General features: G+C 48.3%; 1 protein-coding gene across 1 annotated transcript in view; it reads left to right on the forward strand.

Moving 5' to 3' along the window:
• SCFD2 (sec1 family domain containing 2) overlaps positions 1 to 17,797 on the forward strand; it is a 318,795-nt gene that overhangs the window by 289,187 nt on the left and 11,811 nt on the right. The window contains exon 7 of the mRNA XM_084899934.1: positions 4,618 to 4,752. Coding sequence (XP_084756060.1) covers positions 4,618 to 4,752 — 135 coding nt within the window. The remainder of the gene's footprint in view (positions 1 to 4,617; positions 4,753 to 17,797) is intronic.

A 17,797-nucleotide genomic window follows, 5' to 3' on the forward strand; every position in this document is an offset into this window, starting at 1 on the left:
GTTTCATCCTGTGCCTGGTGAAATGGGGCTCCCTGCACAGTCTGTTGGCCCGTCTCGGTCACACCCCTGCCCTGGCCACCAAGTGCTCTTTTCCAAGCGCTGCACTCTGTTCTTCGTCCTGACTCTGCCCCCGAACCCAGACCTGCTAGTGTCCTTTCTGAAAGAAGCAGAGGAGCCAGGAGTAAACTGGGGTCTGGGAAAGCTGCCCTCCTTCACTGCTTCTGAATGTCTCTGTGAACTCGCGCATCCTAGTGCTAACTCTGGGCGTCGGTGTCCTCACATTGAAATGGAAGGGGCTGCACTCAAAAACATTGTAAGTGCATCATCTGCTTCTCCTTTGAAGGATGGATGAATGGAAGGATGGATGGATGGATGGATGGATGGATGGATGGATGGATGAGCAAACCACTTTCTTTAAGTAAAAGATGAAAGGAGGAAATATCTTAGTATAGCAAAAAATAAAAATAAATAAACCATAGAATAGTCAAACCATGAGCAGATTTGAACAGATGTTTTGAGCAGTCTTGGACTGAAACAGAATGAATATTGTCTCTACACATCTACACGTTTTCCCAAGGCATTGGTTGTTGAGAGTCAATTTGGCAGAAAAGGCAGAAGCATCTGCAGGAGCAGGACTCAGTCCCTCGCTGCACCGTCACCAACCGGCAAAGCGAGGTCAGCAGCCCTAACCCATGGGATGTGGCTGTGGCAACAACTCAGATTTTCTTGGAAACTAATCCTGGGCCACCTTTAATGTGCACCAAATTCAAGAAGACACTGGAGTTAAGCTAGTTTCTTAAAATTATCTCTGACGTGTATCCTGGCAGAAACTCCTGCTATGTCAATACTTTTATTGGGTCAATAAAAGTCTTCTAGACATAATCACACATTGTCTCCATCACAAAAGAAAAGGACACAGACATAAATATTTTATTTTTCATAATTTAATTAAATATGGCATTTTTAAAAGGGCAGTTTGTTCTAGAAGACATACTGGCCATTTAAAGAAAAAGAGTTTCTGGTGTAAGATCACTTTTTGTAAGTGTAATTATTTCATATGTAATTCCCATCGAGGGTCTTTTTGAGCTCTAACAAACCTCCAGGCAGCCTCAGGACACTGTCATACAGGGTAATAGGAATTTCATGGCCCTATGCTGCTTTGAGTTTGTGGCCCCCTTTTTTTATAAAAATAAAAAATACCAAACATTTTATTATGCCGTTGTATTGGTGTAGAGACAAGTATATAAATAGTATATATCAAAACATTTTCTTTGACCTAAAAATTCACTTTTCCCTTCTAATTTTACAAGAAATTACTGCATTTTCATGGGTCCCTAAAGGTCTCCCGGGTCCTACGCAGACTCTGTGTGTTGTGTGCCTGGCGGGTAAGTCGGCTCTGTGGTCATAGCCCCCTCTTGACACCAGTCTGCCCAAGGCCGGGACACAGCTCACCATTGCGAAACAGTGGGCATTCCCCTTCCCTGTGACCACCATTACTCAGTTTGGTCCTGAGGGGACAGCTCAGGAGTGCGAGAACTAGACTCACTTTGGGGGCCGGGGTTGGGGGACGGGGTCTTGGGGGGGAACAGTTCCCTGCCTTAAAGCCCTGGTCTCCCATAGGAGCCAATTTCTCTGGAACAACTGCACAGTATAGCTTCCGGCGTCCCTCCAAGGCACGTGCCCCGTTATGCCAGTCGTGCAAGAGTCATCAGACTCAGAGAAGCCCAAAGGTCTGCCTTCTCTCCAATATTTATAGACCTCCCAGTCTAATGCAGTTAACCAACTAGGGGTCACTTTTATCCTAAGCAATCTTGCCTGGCTAGCGTTTGACATTCTTCCCTTATCAGGTTTCCAGGGAAACAGCTAAAAAGTTAACCAAAGGTCAAATTCTTATGCAGAAGGGAAAAGGTTTAATAGTACTTCGCCTACAACATGCAATTTGTCAGTTGTTAAGGGATTAATTATGTGCATGTTTCCATCCGACTTTACAATATGTCTGCAGCAGAGACAATGTATGTGGACCCCAAACTCCACTGCTTTCCCCCCTGGCACAGAGAGGCCACCTTTTCCAGAGTCCCTTGCAGGGAAATGTAGGTTTATGACTAATTCTGGCCAATGAATTGTGGTGGGAGCGATACAGATCACTTTCGGGCAGAGCTCCTGAAATCTCTCTGGAAACCCTTCATACTCTCTTACTTCATTGATGATGAGCTACAAGGGCTGCGGTGGGGACCTCGGGCCTGAAGGAGGAGGAACCTGGTGTTTGAGTGACTGAGGTGGGCACCGACCCCTACTGCCAACACACTCTGGATGTGGTGTAAGCAAGGGATAAATGACCAGCAAGATCAGGGAAGGATGAAAACGTCTGTGTCTAATTCCTCTCCTCTTCCCACCCCCCAATAAAGGAGAACTGGCAGGGAATGCTTGATTAGGAAAATTAAATTACTATGGTTAGCCCTGTTAATGTTGAGACAAACTACACGGCTCATCTCCCCTCCGGCCCTTTCTTAGCGTGCGAGGGAAACTTTGAGCAGGGCGCTGCGGAAGACATCCTGTCCCCCATCACCACCTTCCCTGTGGTCCTTTCTCAGAAGTGGGTAGCTTCTGGCTGAGTAGACAATTCCAGGACCATCTTCACTTTCGTAGCGTCCCCTACTGTGGATGCATCCCTTTATTAAACAGCTCCCTAATGATAGGCCCTTGAGTTGTTTCCAATCTTTTGCTATTACAAACAATAAACAACTCTTTATGAGCATCATTTACATATATCAACATATTTAATGTATTAACATATCCTACAAGTGGAATAGCTAGGTCAAATGTAATTGTAATATCGATAGGCTCTCCACACTAATTGTAGCAATGTACCCTTCCAACAGCCATATATGAGAGTTTCAATTCATGATTGCCTCATCAAAAGTGTGTTTTCAAACCTATAGATTTTTGCATGTATGGTAAATTTTTAAAATTTCTCTGGATATAGCTTTATAATGAGCAAGGTTGATGTGTGTGTGTGTATGTGTGTGTGTGTGTGTGTGTGTGTGTGTGTGTGTGTTATTTTCTGTCTTAACAGTGTTCCTGCCCAGTGCTTTACTTTCAAAAGCATTAACCTGTGAGATCTCTGGGCATGCAATGGTCTACATGACCAATAAACATAAGCAGGCTACAACTGAGCAGTTGCCATTTCTCCCTGCATCTCATCCCTGACAAATGCACCAGTTGCATTCTAGCAAAATGATAGTTTATGATTTTGATAGTATATGCCCTGCTTTATTTTTAAGATATTTTAGGTAAGAAAATAGGAATAAAGGGAAAATAAGAGTAAAAAATAATTGCAAGTGAGAAAAGCAAGATGAAATCAGAGATGATGTCGATGCACCAAATATCCTGGATACTTACTAAAGGCAGCTCACAGTTTTGGCCAATGCAAAGAGAGAAACAGGAGTTCAAGACGTCTCACCAGTCCTCCTGGAGCCTGGCTGTTCTGAGCCTGTAACAGACATGGTAGAGATAGAAGAGACTGAGAGAATGCATTGAGGGAAGTCATTCTTTCTCCCTTTATCCTTTATGCTCACACTGGGTGCCCTGCGGAACTGGAACAGCAGCGGCAGCCACAGGACTGGGAGGAAGGTGATCCCGCTGATGGGAGGAGATGAGAGGAGGAGCTTGGTAGAAAGGAGAACCAAGGAAAGAGGTGGGGAGCATGCTCAGTTAGACCAGCTGCCTCCAAGTATTACTAAGTGTGGATAGGCTATTCAGGTCACGGAAAAGGAAAGCATTTAGCATTATTTATCAAAAGTTCAACTAAATTCTACTGAAATGTTTATAGTACCACGCGGCCTGCCTCTCTTCAGCCCTGACCTTGGTCGGATTCCTTTTTGGCACCTTGGCTGCTTTCTCCGTCCAAGTCCTACTTGGAGCTGAGCTCTGTAGAGGAAGGAGGGAATGCCTTGGGCTTGGAAGACAACAAAACATTGTACGAAAACATTTTTTCCGCCTGCTGGTATGGCTCAGCTGGTGTGAGCGTCAACCCATGAATCAAGAGGTTACCCGTTTTATTCCCAGTCAGGACACATGTCTGGGTTGTGGGCTCAATCCCAGGTAGAGAGTGTGCGGGAGGCAGCTGATCAACATTTCTATCTCTCTTCTCTGCTCCCTTCCTCTCACTAAAATAAATAAAGACATTTTTAAAAAGAAAGAAAGTAAACATTTGAGTTCCTAGCAAAGGAGCATAGTTCTAACAATGTTTAGGAAAAAACTGGATACCATCTATATGTGTATACCAAATGACAATACTTCGTTTTCCAGTGTACTTCATGCATAAAATCATCACTTTCAATCATAATTGGAAAACTAACCATTCTGTGATTACAGTTCTAGGGATGAGAGAGTTGCTTCTATAAGGAATACGAGAAGCAACAGTGCTGAGGTACTGGGGTGAAAATTTACCAAAAAAATCCAGTGTTGTTATAATTGCCTTTTCACACACAAAACCATAGCCTTGGCTCAGTATCAAAATAACCTTGTTTTGTTTCCTTGGGTGCAGATAAAGCCATCCTCTCTCCAGACAAACCAGACAAACCCTGTTGCTCACAGCGCAATATTTTACCCTTCCAGGCATCCTACAAGCCGTTGCTGAAGCAGGTTGTGGAGGAAATATTTGATCCCGAAAGGCCAGATCCTGTTGATATCGAGCACATGTCGTCAGGCCTCACCGACCTCCTCAAGACTGGATTTAGCATGTTCATGAAGGTAAAGCCGCCACGGAGAGGTCATCCTGAATGGAATGCTATCTTTGCCGGCATGAAAATGCTGGCATGCCCTTCACCCGCCCGCTGCCCCATAAGATACCGTGCAGTGTTTTGACTCTTCTGAAACCAGGTGCAATCTTCACTTAACTGTTGGTGAAGAGCAGCCTGCCCTTCCAGCCTCCTCCAGTTTCTTTTGATGTACGCACTGGGATGTTTCCTGTGAAGGCACAGCCCTTCAGGGCAGGGTAGCACTGCTAAAAACGTTCTCCTCCCTGGCCACATTCCCATGACACACGAATCCATGTACCATTCTCCTGTTCTTGATTGGTGATAGTCTGCTGTTAATAGTTCTAGAGCTTATTATGCAGGATAATGAGTAACTTTGCTCAATCATATGGTTGGCATCTCCCCAAAACCCACTTTCTAAAGACTTTTCACCTTTTTCACCCAGTCCTTCAACCTCCATCCCCTCTGACAGTTGTCAGTCAGTCTGTTATCTGTATCTATGAGTCTGTTTACATGTTGTTTGACAGTTTATTTTGTTTGTTAGATTCCACATGTAAGTGAAATCATATGATATTTGTCTTTCTCTGACTGGCTTATTTCACTTAGCGTAATAACCTCCAGGTCCATCCATGCTGTCACAAAAGGTAAGACTTCCTTCTTTTTTATGACTGAGTAGTATTCCATTGTGTAAATGTACCATAGCTTTTTTATTTATTCGCCTACTGATGGGCACTTGGGCTGCCTCCAAATCATTTTTGTTGTTGTTGTTCGTTTGTTTGTTTTTTATTTTTGTTGTTGTTAATCCTCACCCAAGGGTATTTTTCCTATGATTTTTAGAGAGAGTGGAAAGAAGGGAGAGAAACAGAGAGGGGGGGAAACATTGATGTGAGGAAGACACATGGATTGGTTGCCTTCTCATGCCCTGATCAGGGCCAGGAATCGAGCCTGAAACCAGTGTACATGCCCTTGACCAGAATCGAACCTGGGACCCTTCAGTCCGCGGGCCAACACTCTATCCACTGAGCCAAACCAGCTGGGGCTGCTTCCAAGTCTCAGCTGCTGTATGTAAAGTTGCAGTGAACACAGTGGTGCATATATTCTTTCGAATTAGTTGTTTCAGTTTCTTCAGACATATTCCCAGAAGTGGAATAGCTGGGTCATAAGGCAATTCCATTTTCAATTTTTTGAGGTAACTTCATACTGCTTTTTCCACAGTGGCTGCTTCAATCTGCGTTTAAAAATGACTTGTTTGGGCTCACACATTCCCAGTTGACAAGTGCTAGGATTGCTCTGGCTAATAGTGAGGGCGGGTCAAAAATCACTGCACAGCCTTTGCAGTGGCGATGAAAGGAGCAGAAGTACACAGATGCGATCTATTTTTAACCCACTGTAAAGTTTCTGAATTTAAAAGGATCTAAATAAGATTACAGGCTGACCTCCCAGTCTGTGCCAGGATTTCAGTTGTAATAACTCTTGGAAATAACAGAATGTTTTGCCAGCTTCAAAGCATCTTTGAAAATCATGAATTAATCTACATAGAGTTCATATATGCATCTGCCAGGAAAACGGGTCCACCCCAAAGCCAGAGGACAGAAGCCAGACAGTCAGACTCTGATCCGCGCAGTTCATGGCCGGAATGGACGTGCCCATCTCCTTCCTGCTGTTCCCCATGAGCAGCAACTTCTGCAGCAATGAGTGCTGGTGACGTGTGTGTGTGTGTGTGTGTGTGTGTGTGTGTGTGTGTGAAATAATGCAGCGCAGATCAACTTCCCAACGTTGTTCTGAGGCTCCTGTCTTGGGCTCTCCGGTGTTGAGAATAGCCCAGGGTTGTTCAGTGGCCCTTCATGACGGCTGGTTCATACAGAAACTTCCAGGCTATACACGGCCTCTGACCTATTCCTCCCTCAGAAGCTTGGCCCTCACCCTGAAGAGAGACTGCAGTAACCAGCCTGGACCTTCAGGCCTGGTCAGTGAGGTCTGAGGCTGGCCCCGGGGGCTGTGTGTGTCCTTTCCCAGGCAGGTCTGGCCAACAGCACACCTGGAGCTCGGACCGCCTGCACCCTGCTCGCCACACGAGTTTCTCGTTTGTAGAGAGGCCAGTGTGTATGGGAGAAGGCCCTGACTCGCTCTTTGTCCAGCAATGTTCCACAGAAGAACTTGTTCCTTAGCAAAAGGGCCGGCGACCAAGTATGTTTCAGAAACACTGGGTTAAACAGCAAATCAAGGCAAAACGTTTGCCACTGAGCTTCCCAGTGCCTTAATGTGCACAGGGACTGCGCAGCACTGCAGGCCCAGGTAGGAGGACCGTCCCCTGCTGGTTTCCGTAGCTGTTTCCTGAACCACGAGATGCCACCTTTGGAAGTCACCCGTTTAAGTGCTGCGGAGTGTTCCTGCCGCTCTCCCCGTGGTCAGACACGTCACGGTCCCAGGGTGGGCTTTGCTTAGGAAGACGGCAGAATCCTCCTGGGCCCCAGACCGCTGTGCTCCTCCCCTCCAGGCCTCCACAGTTGGGGTCATAAAGAAACCCTCCTGCACACCAAGACCCATCTCACAGGAGGCTCCCCAGTCATGGGTTTTAAGGGGAAAGAATGTGTGTTCTCCCAGCAGCTGTCGGGATCCATCCGGGTCCTCGACCACCAGCCCCCAGCTGCTGGACCTCTGCTCTCCATTGCCAGGGGCGCCTCATCTGCCTACAGAGGGTGGGAGAGTCTCAGAGGGCTGGCCGAAGACCCCTCCCGTCCCAGTGTTCAGTGGGATGCTGGCTCTTCCCACTATTCCATGGAACTTGGCAAGGAAAGTTATCTCTGGCCCGTGTATTCAGGGTTTCAACAAAATTGGGACAAACAGAGAGAGGAATAGCCAATAGGGCTTTGAGGAACTAACTGTGGCTTCCTCTTTGAGGTGAAGGTGATGCCCTCACTAGAGTGACTCTGCATTGAGGCCAGTGGAGAGGAGATGCAGGAGGCGGGTAGCTGTGGCTTCTTACCAGCCCCCTGGTCCTGCTTTCCACTCTTTCTCACTTACAGCCCAATGTTATGCAGCCAGCCTGTGCTCAGTATGTATCCTGGGGCCAGCCATTCTCGTATGTAAACCTCACTAGGTAGGTTCTATCGGTACCCCTGCTTTCCCACTGGGGAAACTGAGCCCTGAAAGGGTAAGCAGGAGGCGTGAACTCGTACTCTTCTCTGTCCTCAGATGTCTTCCAGGAGAGCACCAAGGAGATGGGACACCAGGATCTGGCTCCGGCCAGTCTTCCTCCCAAGCCCCTGCTCCTCACCACATGCTCTGGCTCCAGGATGCTTCTGGCGTTTCCTTGGAAGTTAAATATTCCTATGTCATTAATCCTTTTCTTCATGATGACTCGTTAGCACAGATATTTTCCCTCCCCCGTGTCGGTGCAGCTCATGAATTAATTCCATTCCTACACTGGCCATGGAGGCAGCCAGTATGAGGGACATCTCCCAGGGCATCTGCTGGTACCCTGTCTGCTTTCCTGGGACTTGGCCCCACCGCTCACTGGCAGAGCGCAGCCCCACCCCCCACCCCACCCAACCTCTGCCAGGAGAGGAAATCTGTGTTTGGCACTGAGCTGCCTCTTCACGTCACACCTCTGCATCAACAGTCATGGCTCTCTTGCCACTTGCTGGCCCACTCCCCCTCCAGGGCCTACTCCGCCCCCCATCTCCCACTCAGGACTCACTGAATGGGTGCTGAGCCTGAGAGAAGCAAAGACAGAGCCCGGTGAAAGGCAGGCGTCCCTCTGGGATCCTTGTGCGCAGGGAACTTCAGAGAGCCCTAGAGCTGGCTACCCTGCCCTGGACTCCCCGCTGGTGTCACAGATGACGTTAGTTCACGTCGCCCAGGGGCAGTATCTGTAGATCCGGTGTGGCTGAGGGCCATGGAGAAGCTGGTGAGAGATGTGCTAGGTCAGGAAGTGGGGCCGGCAGACTTTCCCACAGGTGAGCTGCAGGCGCTTCACCACAGGTCACAGAAAGAACACGGGAGAGGGTTCCCAGGCCCCTAGCCCACGTCTTCTTCACTCCGTACCTTTCACACACACCTCTGTGGCTTCGTTTACACATTGTTTTACAACGATACACGTTGGGTATCTTTGCCCAGTGTTTTCTAGCTGCACAACTTGATCCACTGCACAGTAGGGATCAAGATATCAATTCATTGGCCCTGGCCAGTTTTGCTCAGTAGTTAGAGCATAGGCCAGAGGACAGGAGGACTGAATGGTCTCGGGTTCTATTTCAGCTGCAAGCTTGATCTCCGGCCCTGGTTGGGGCACATGGGGGAGGCAACCAATGATGTGTCGCTCACATCAATGTTTCTCTCTGTGTGTCTCTCCCCCTCTCTTCTACTCTCTAAAAATCAATGGAAAAAATATCCTCAGATGAGGATTAACAACAACAAAAGATACCAATTCATTGGATTGCAATCACTTTTTAAAAAAAATAATAATAATAAAAGAACAGACTAGCAAGGTGAAACAGACCAATCCAGTGCCTGCATACACGCATATGATTTAAATGTATCTCTCGCTGTAGGCCGCAGTGAAAAGAACGTGAAAGCTGTGGCTGGGAGGATGGAGGGCTGGTCTGGGTCCATTAATTTCTGCTTCCTCGAAACGCAGGCCAAGTCCCCATGGCTTTACTCACAGCAGGCGCTCGCTGAAGGTCTGGAGGGTGGCCCAGTGGTCAGCTAGAGTCATTGGCTCCTTGTTCCGACTTTCTGCCCTTAACACATTGCGGACCAGGAGTTTAATCGCTAGCTTTACCCCGTGGCCAGATAAGTTTCTATTGAACCAGTACAAAAACGTTTTTACATAAATGCTAAAGGCACGCTTTAAAATTAAATACCATTGCATTTTGCAGTTATTTATTACACGTCCTTCCAAGCTACGATCTTTTTAAAGTATGATACTCTGTAAAACACTGTGTAATATGGAGTGGAACTACACAAAGCTGGCAGATTCTCGCGATTCGTCCCCAATGTGTTAAGCAAAAGCCGTATTTCAACAACTTCACAGGGGATAGATCTGTCAACTCCAGTGACCCTCAAAGGAATCCCTGACCCTCCTCTCCAGCTGCTAAACTAGGCGAAGCTGGTCATTGTCTTGTCCTTATGTAACCCCAGAGAGGCAGCGGCCACTCGCTCCCACTCACCACCCTGCTGCCAGGTGCGTGGGGGCGACGGACGCCTGACTCCACCTCCATCAAGGAAACCTTCAGTTTCTGCTCCTGACCGCGCACATGGTGTGGCTCAGACCCCTCCTCCGGCCTCTTTGTCTCTAAGGAACAGAGAGAGGCGGAGGGCTGGTTCTGTCGTGTGAGAGCTCTGAGGAGTGGAGAGGAGAGACGTCCTTACAGGTGGTTAGGCAGCAGGATGAGTGTTCCGGGGGGAGGTTTGGGGGCCTCTTTTCTACTTAACATCTGTCATGATTTTGTCTGGTTTTGTAAATAATAGAAGACCAACCAGTATACGCTGCCTAACAGCAGTCACTTCATTCTATCGCTTCGTCTGTTTACAGGAGGCAATAGAGAGTAGTGGTAACACGTCCGCGTCAGACTGTCTGGCTTAGAACTAGCTGTGTGACTTGGGTGCCTCCCTTAACTTCTCTGGGCCTCCATTTCCTCATCTGTGAAATGGGGATGATAATAGTACCCACTGTGTAGGTTGTTCTGAGAATTAAATGAGTTTATGCATCTAGAGCACTGAAGACAGTGCTTGGCCTACAGTACGTGCTGGTTAAGTATTTCCTACTCCCGTTTTTATGAGTTTGTGACCCTGGCCAGTCTGTGACTCTAGAGAAAAGTCCACCTTGAGTAACTTTGTGCCCCTGTGCAGAGGCAGTGCGTAGGCCCTTGGTGCATACAGACCAACTGCCGAGTGGACAAGTGACTTAAATAGCAGAGAACAGATGCCCAAGGGTTTCAGGTTTCACTATTGATGTGCTGTTGCCAGAGAGATATGGCATCTAATGTCCTTTTTGTTGGGCTGGTGGGAACCATGTTTGTAAGGCTGTGATGTGTTTCTCCAGACAGACCCCTTCTTCTCCACCGTGTGTCCAACCTGTTGATACCCCCGGTCTCGGGGGATATAACCTGTGCCTCCTGGGGCCAGCTGTAGGGAGCTGAAATTCCGTGCATGGACCGTGACAAGACGGTTCAAGGGGATAGAAGCCAGCAGGGCCAGACCCTGGCCAGGCAGGACACAGACTCCACCTGGAACACTCCGGAAGCATGGTCTTGTGTGCTGGGAGAGAGCACGTGCTCGGCCCTCCTCACAGCCTCCGCGCTTCATCCCAGGCACTGGGAAGTGGCTCACAGACGTCCATCTCATTCGTGTAAATGTCTGCAGCCACTGAAAGTCAAGAAAAATGCCTGTGAATCTGAGATTTTCTGCATCAAGTAAATCCTCCGGGAGAGGGAAGTCAGAGCAGCTGGATTCTGCCCTTACTAACGTCAGAACCGTGTTTGCATCATACTGCAACTTGCTAAAATCGCTCTCTGTATTGCTTTAGCACAGGGGTCCTCAAACTTTTTAAAGTGGGGGCCAGATCACGGTTCCTCAGAGAGCTGGAGGGCCGGACTATATGAACTACTAATTCCTACTGTAACACCTCGGCTGCGCTCACTGCCCAAAAAACCTGGCGGGCCGGATCAGACTCCTCTGCGGGCCGCATGTGGCCCGCGGGCCGTAGTTTGAAGACCCCTGGCATGTGCTTCTCCATGCATCAGACTGTCCAGAGAAGTCCTTCATCCCCCGTTCTGGTTTTCTATTGCTGCAGAGAAGCCGTCTCCAGACACTTAAAATAATATTGATCATTTATTCTGTTCAGGAAGCTGTACCAGTACTCTGGGCAGAGCTCAACAGGGAGGGATTCACCTCCAAGATGGCGCATTCACAAGTTGATGCTGACTGTGGGCGGGTAGCCCAGCCCAGCCTGGCCGCTAAGGGACTCAGTTCCTCCTACGCAGGCCTCCGCATGTGGCCTGAGCTTCCTCTCAGCATGGCAGCTGTGCCCAAAGACGGGGCTAGAGACCAGCAAGGCCAGACTCCTGAGAGAACATGCCAGGGAGAATTCTCAGCAGCCACACAGCATCTCTCTCACAGACTCCATATGTGCAGGCAGACACCAGTGCGCACACAGGGTCGAGGGGAGGGGACACACTCTTTCCTTTGAGAAGAGAGCAAGAGCATGAGAAGCAGAAAATATTCTTGTGGCCACTTTTGGGAAATACAGTATATATTCCACCTAATATACGTTTGACCATCCAGCTCAGCAAGGAAGGTGTTTGGTGGAGTCTCAGAGTTTTCCCTACAACCTAGAGGATGGAAAGTTCACTTACACTTCAGACCTGGTTTTAAGGCGAGTCCCAAAGGCTTTGATAATGAAAGGCCTGTCTGCTCTTTGTCCATAATATTTTTTTAAATAATATAATCTCCACAAAGAAAGGGAGAGAGAGAGAGAGAGAGAGAGAGAGAGAGAGAGAGAGAAAGAAGAAGAAGGAGGAGGAGGAAGAGGAGGAGGAGGAGGAGGAGGAAGAGGAGGAGGAGGAAGAGGAGGAGGAGGAGGAAGGAAGGAAGGTAGGTAGGAAAGAAGGAAGGAAGGTAAGAAAGAAGGAAGAAGAAGGTAGGAAGGAGGAAGAAGGAAGGAAGGAAGGAAGGAAGGAAGGAAGGAAGGAAGGAAGGAAGGAAGGAAGGAAGGAAATAAGAGACTGAGCTGCAGGCCCTTCCTCTCCCCAGCTCACTCCACGGAGCCCTGTAAGGTAACGCAGGGGAAAAGAGTGAGCCTGCCCATGAGACCATTCTTCATGCTTCTCTAAGAAAGCGTTTCAAGCCAGCCAAATGCACTCCTCAGCCCGAAGGACTGTGGTTAGCCACAGAAAGCCGGGGCTCAAAGGGCAGTGCCCTGGGGGGAGGGGGAGCCAAGCCGGGGAGAAGCCGCTCTGGCAGAACCTGGCGGTCTTCAAACACCAGTCTTCTCTGCAGACACCCGTTCCCGGAGCACCTTGATCTCCTTACAGGAAAGCTCGATAGTGATCTAATAAATAAACCGAAGCATACCTTCCCCCTCACTGCGACGTTAATTTAATTTAAAACTAGCGTGTCTAATGGGCAGCACTTTCAAAATGCGTTTCTGGAATTTGTGGTTTGGGTTTCAGTCTCCTGAAAATAATAGATTTTATATCTACTCCATGTGTTTGGACCCCAGCTTGTTTTGACTAACGGACATGATTTGTCAAGATGTTTCCTCCGCCGGACTTGGCGCGAGGAGGGTGGTTTTATCTGAAAATTGCATAAGGCCTTTTTATTTCTTTTTATGTGTATTTTTAAGAAGGTTTTTGTTTTGTTGTTCCACTTCTTATGTGGCCATGCTTAATTGGGGGGAAAAAGTAAAAAAGATTTCTGAAAAAGAGTCCAAGAGGTCCCAGGCAGCTCTGGGCCCTTCGTCTGAGCTCGTCTGAGAGCATCCTTGTCTTGGTGGCACTAGGAAAAGGCCACAAGGAAACACAGAACAACTGCTCAGAGGCCCCGAGAAGCTGGTGGTGGAGAGGGAGGTGGGAGCTGAAACTCTCTCGTTGCAATTAAAATGCCAACAAATTGCACTAACGTAATCAGAGAAAGGATCGTTTGCTGTGAGGACCAAGAATGTCTCGGGGAACCTGAGGGCAGCCTCAGGTGTGGCGGCCTCAGGAAGCCTGGGGCTGGGAACTGGGAAGCCGGCGGGAAACCAGGCGGTCCTCTGAGACCTGCTGCAGCCTGCAGGAGACGCTAGAACAGGCCGGCATGCTGCCTCGGTATTAGTTGAATGAACAACTGGAGAGCTAGTCCACAGCTTTTGGTTCTTACAAGCTAAGCTTTGATTCAGCCTTGTCTTTCTTCCTTAAAAAAAAAAAAACACAACATTTTTTAAAATATATATTTTATTGATTTTTACAGAGAGGAAGGGAGATAGAGAGTTAGAAACATCAATGAGAGAGAATCATTGATCAGCCACCTCTTGCACACCCCCCACTGGGGATGTGCCCGCAACCAAGGTACATGCCCTTGACCGGAATCAAACCTGGGACCTTTCAGTCTGTAGACCGACGCTCTGTCCACTGAGCCAAACTGGTTTTGGCTAGTCTTGTCTTTCTTAGGGTCAAGTCTTGATTCCCAAAAAAGGATCTAGATTGGCCCTGCCTGGGTCAGAGATTCGTTCTTGGACCATTATTCAACCGTGGTTGAGGGGCAGGATCACGCTCGCTCTAACTTCCTGGCTGCCAGTGGCCCACCCATAACCATGGGGATCGGGAGACTGTCCACATCTGTTTGAAAGACCTGCAGAAGCACCCACAGCAACGGTGAAGTACGCTGTGGGGGTGAAGGGCAAAAATCATGTGACGTCAGATCCTTGGACCGCCTGTGAGAGCCGGACATGCCTGGAGGTCACCAGTCCGCCCCTCACTGTTGTCACAAGAAAAACAAGCCTCAGAGAGATGAACTGTTGGCTTCGGCCAATTACACTTCATGGTCTTTCTGACCAGAGGAAAACATCTCAGCGGTGGGTGTTTGTTGACTAAATAAGTACAGGCTCTAGAATTTCCATTTGCAACACTATCTATAACCATTGTTTATAGTTTCCTCTTCTTAATTGTACTCCATGCTATGAGGTCGGGGTTGTTTTTTGTCTAACCTTAGGATCCATAAGTTCTAGTGAGATGGGCTTTGGTAGAAATCATACAACGACAACAAACACTTGAAAAGTCTATGAACTTTGCTGGTGAGCAGTCACGCAGAGCCTGGTTTGTGCACTCATCGCCGTGGTGCATAAAGAAGATATAGACAAACAAGATATCCTCCCTGCTGTGGCATAGATTACCCCCTGGAGCTCGCGGCGTGGTAGGGAGAAGGGCAGGAAGACTGCGGATTGCAGGAGAGATGTGTGTGCACCGGAGGGGGCGTGTGGGTGCAGAGAAGGGGGCGCTCAGTCCCACATCAGAGGAGGTTCCCAGGAGTTGAGTGTGTCAGACCAGTAGGCGTTTAGGAACAAAGTGACGAAACACCATGGTACACGGAGGAACTACAGGTAGTTCTCATTATGAAGACAGAGAGAGAAGCAGGAGCTATAACGATAGAAATTTGACCAAAAACAGTGCGGCACCACTAAACGTGGTAGACGTATGTCACCAGTGTGTATTTTGTACAGATCACCCTGGCAGCAATGAGAGGGGGCACGAGGCCACCCTGACATCGGGCTGGAGAGGGACGGAGAGATGGGCGGGCACTCAGGGAGATGAAGCGCTGCTGGACCCCACAGGGCCGGGCGCTCATGGCTGTGGGAGCAAACGAGAGGACCAGGTTCTTCATCTCGTCACGCCTCACTCTGCCTCCACTGTAAAATGGAGCCTCTGCCTACTTCATAGGTGCTAAGGCTGGTGTAGGGTCATGCTTGCCCACCCCCTGCATTATTGCCTTCCACAGCACTTACCACCTTTCTTTTCCCCGGGTACTTACTGGCTTTGTCCTTCTCCCCCAACTGGAATGTAAGTCCTACGACAGCGTGACTCCTCTCTGGTGTGTTCACTGCTGACTCCCTGGTGTCTAGACAAGTGGCTGGCTCGTAGTAGTTGCTCAATGAACAGCTGTGGGATGGCTCAGTGAATGAGGGAGGGAGAAGCACAGCGCGGACATGAAGTGTTGGGTGGCTGTGGCCGTGCCCTGATAACTCCTGTTGGGAGAAAAGCCATTCCCAAGCCACGTTCAACGTCAGCACGGCTGTCCTTGGGGCCTGGTGCCCCTCATGCCCAAGCTCTGGTGCACGGTCCTGCCCACTGTTGAGGACACTTGCCCGCGCTAGAAACGAGGGAGTCACTCACGAAGAGAAACCGAGCGGGAGAGAATTGAAAGCAGGAATCCCACAACTCCTCGAGAGCTCAGACGCAGAAGCAGCAGAAACCCTTCTCATGAAAACCAACAGGGACATCAAAGGGTGCCTGCGGGCCCACAGCTGCAGCGGTTTCAGCGGCCTCTGCTTCAAAGGCTGGCATGGATGGTGGGAAGAAATGGTCTTATCTGACCAGAACCAAGGTCTTAAAGTCACAGCCAACGCAAGTTTGGAAGATGAAAAAAATAATAATAATAATAAAAAGAGCAGAGGGCCTGACTGGCTTGATTAATCTGTGCCTTTGCAGTGGCAGTAACGATGCTGAAATCTTTCATCTCCAAAGAAGGGGACCCAGCCGTGCGTGGCGCATCATAAAACGTGCTATTTTGATGGAAGAGACTCCACCGCCCAATCGCCTGCTGACTTGACGTGTTCTAAAAGGAAAGTCTGTTATCAAAACATAAATCTAAACAGAAACCAAAATAGCAAACAGCAACATGCATTAATCAGACCCGTCTCTTTGTACCAAAATCCACACTCTCTCCTCCCCCTGGCCCCGGGGTATTGTTCTTTGTTGTTGCTGTTCATTTATTCTTTTCCTTTTCATCTCTCAATGCATCCTTCAAGCAGTGTATGTGCTTCCAGCATCCAGACTCGCTCATGGAAAGCACATGTCTTTGGGAACATGCTGTTCACTTTATTTCTGTCCCAGGGTTAAGGAGAAACAGCAATTGTTTGTAGGGCTGGACGGAACTTCGGGTCAGTGAGCCGGGAAGAACCACACATAAGGCAAAGAGAGTCTCTAAAAGATCTCTAAGAGAAGAGGGTCATCTCCGGTTAGCCCATGGGTCTCATTCATGCATGCATTGGCTTTGTTTATGCAACATTTGTTGAAACTTACCATAGCCCTAACCTAGGGGTGTCGAACTCAATCAGAGAAGGGGCCAAAATCTAAAATCCAGCCTAAATCGCGGGCCGAATGGTTTACTGAACAGTCATAAACTGACAATGTCATAAACTGACAGCGGAGTGCAGTGATGACAGCGCGGTGCGGGCCACATTGCAAGGCCTGGCGGGCTGGATTTGGCCTGGGGGCCTTGTGTTTGACACATGTGCCCTAACCAGTGTGGCTCAGTGGATAGACCTGAAGGGTCCCAGGTTCGATTCAGGTCCAGGGCATGTACCTTGGTTGCAGGCACATCCCTAGTAAGGGGTGTATAGGAGGCAGCTGATCAATGTTTCTCTCTCATCGATGTTTCTAACTCTCTATCCCTCTCCCTTCCTCTCTGTAAAAAAAATCACTAAAAATATATTGGGGCGGGGGAAGGTTACCATAAACTAGGTCTATGCTCAAAGCCAAAAATACCAAGGTAACTATGATCAGTCCCTACTCTAGCATCTTACAATCTAGGAGCGGAGACAGCAAGTATATCCAGGTAGAAAGCAGTCCAGTGGACATGGCTAAGGCAGAGAGGTACCTTAGAGTTAGATGCTGGGACAGGAGTTGAGAAATGGGTAGGGAGAAGGTGCTTTTTAAAGAGAGTATGTGGGAAGGAGGTTAAGAAGAGGAGGTGAGAATAGTTTACCCAGAGGAAACTATGTCTGCTACATAAAACAATATGATGCAGGTGATGTTCCAAGTCTTTAATAGCTGGGCCATCAGGGGTGCAGAGAGAGGCCAAGACCCACCAATGGTCCCAACCAATGCCTATGGGAGGCAGGTCTTTCCTATTAATACAGGAAACTCTCAGGGTGTAGTAGAGTGAAAAAGGCAAGGTACAGTGTTGAATTGTTATGAGTCGAGATATTGGTTCCCTCGTGAGGGAATGACAGGAGGGGCCATAGAGAGTCTCCAGGGCTCTGGCTTTCTGTTTCGGGATCTGGGTGCTGATCACACCAGTTGGTTTGCTTTGTGAAATAAATTGACTTGAACACTTGCGTTAAATGCTCTTTTCAGTACAAATGTTGAGTGAAGTGTCATATGTTTGACAAAATGTTCCAAAACAGATAAACAAGCAAATACCATGCATTTAGGCAAATCTCAGTTTATTGTGAATAGCTCTAGCAATTAGCGTGTGTGGAGGAGATAAAAATAGAAACATAAAGCAAAGCTGTGTCATAACAACCTTATTAAATACTAAAGTGAGGAGTCTGAACTTCAGCC

The sequence above is a fragment of the Pipistrellus hanaki genome (genome assembly GCF_964339955.1).
Source record: "Pipistrellus hanaki genome assembly, chromosome: 1".
NCBI lineage: Eukaryota > Metazoa > Chordata > Mammalia > Chiroptera > Vespertilionidae > Pipistrellus > Pipistrellus hanaki.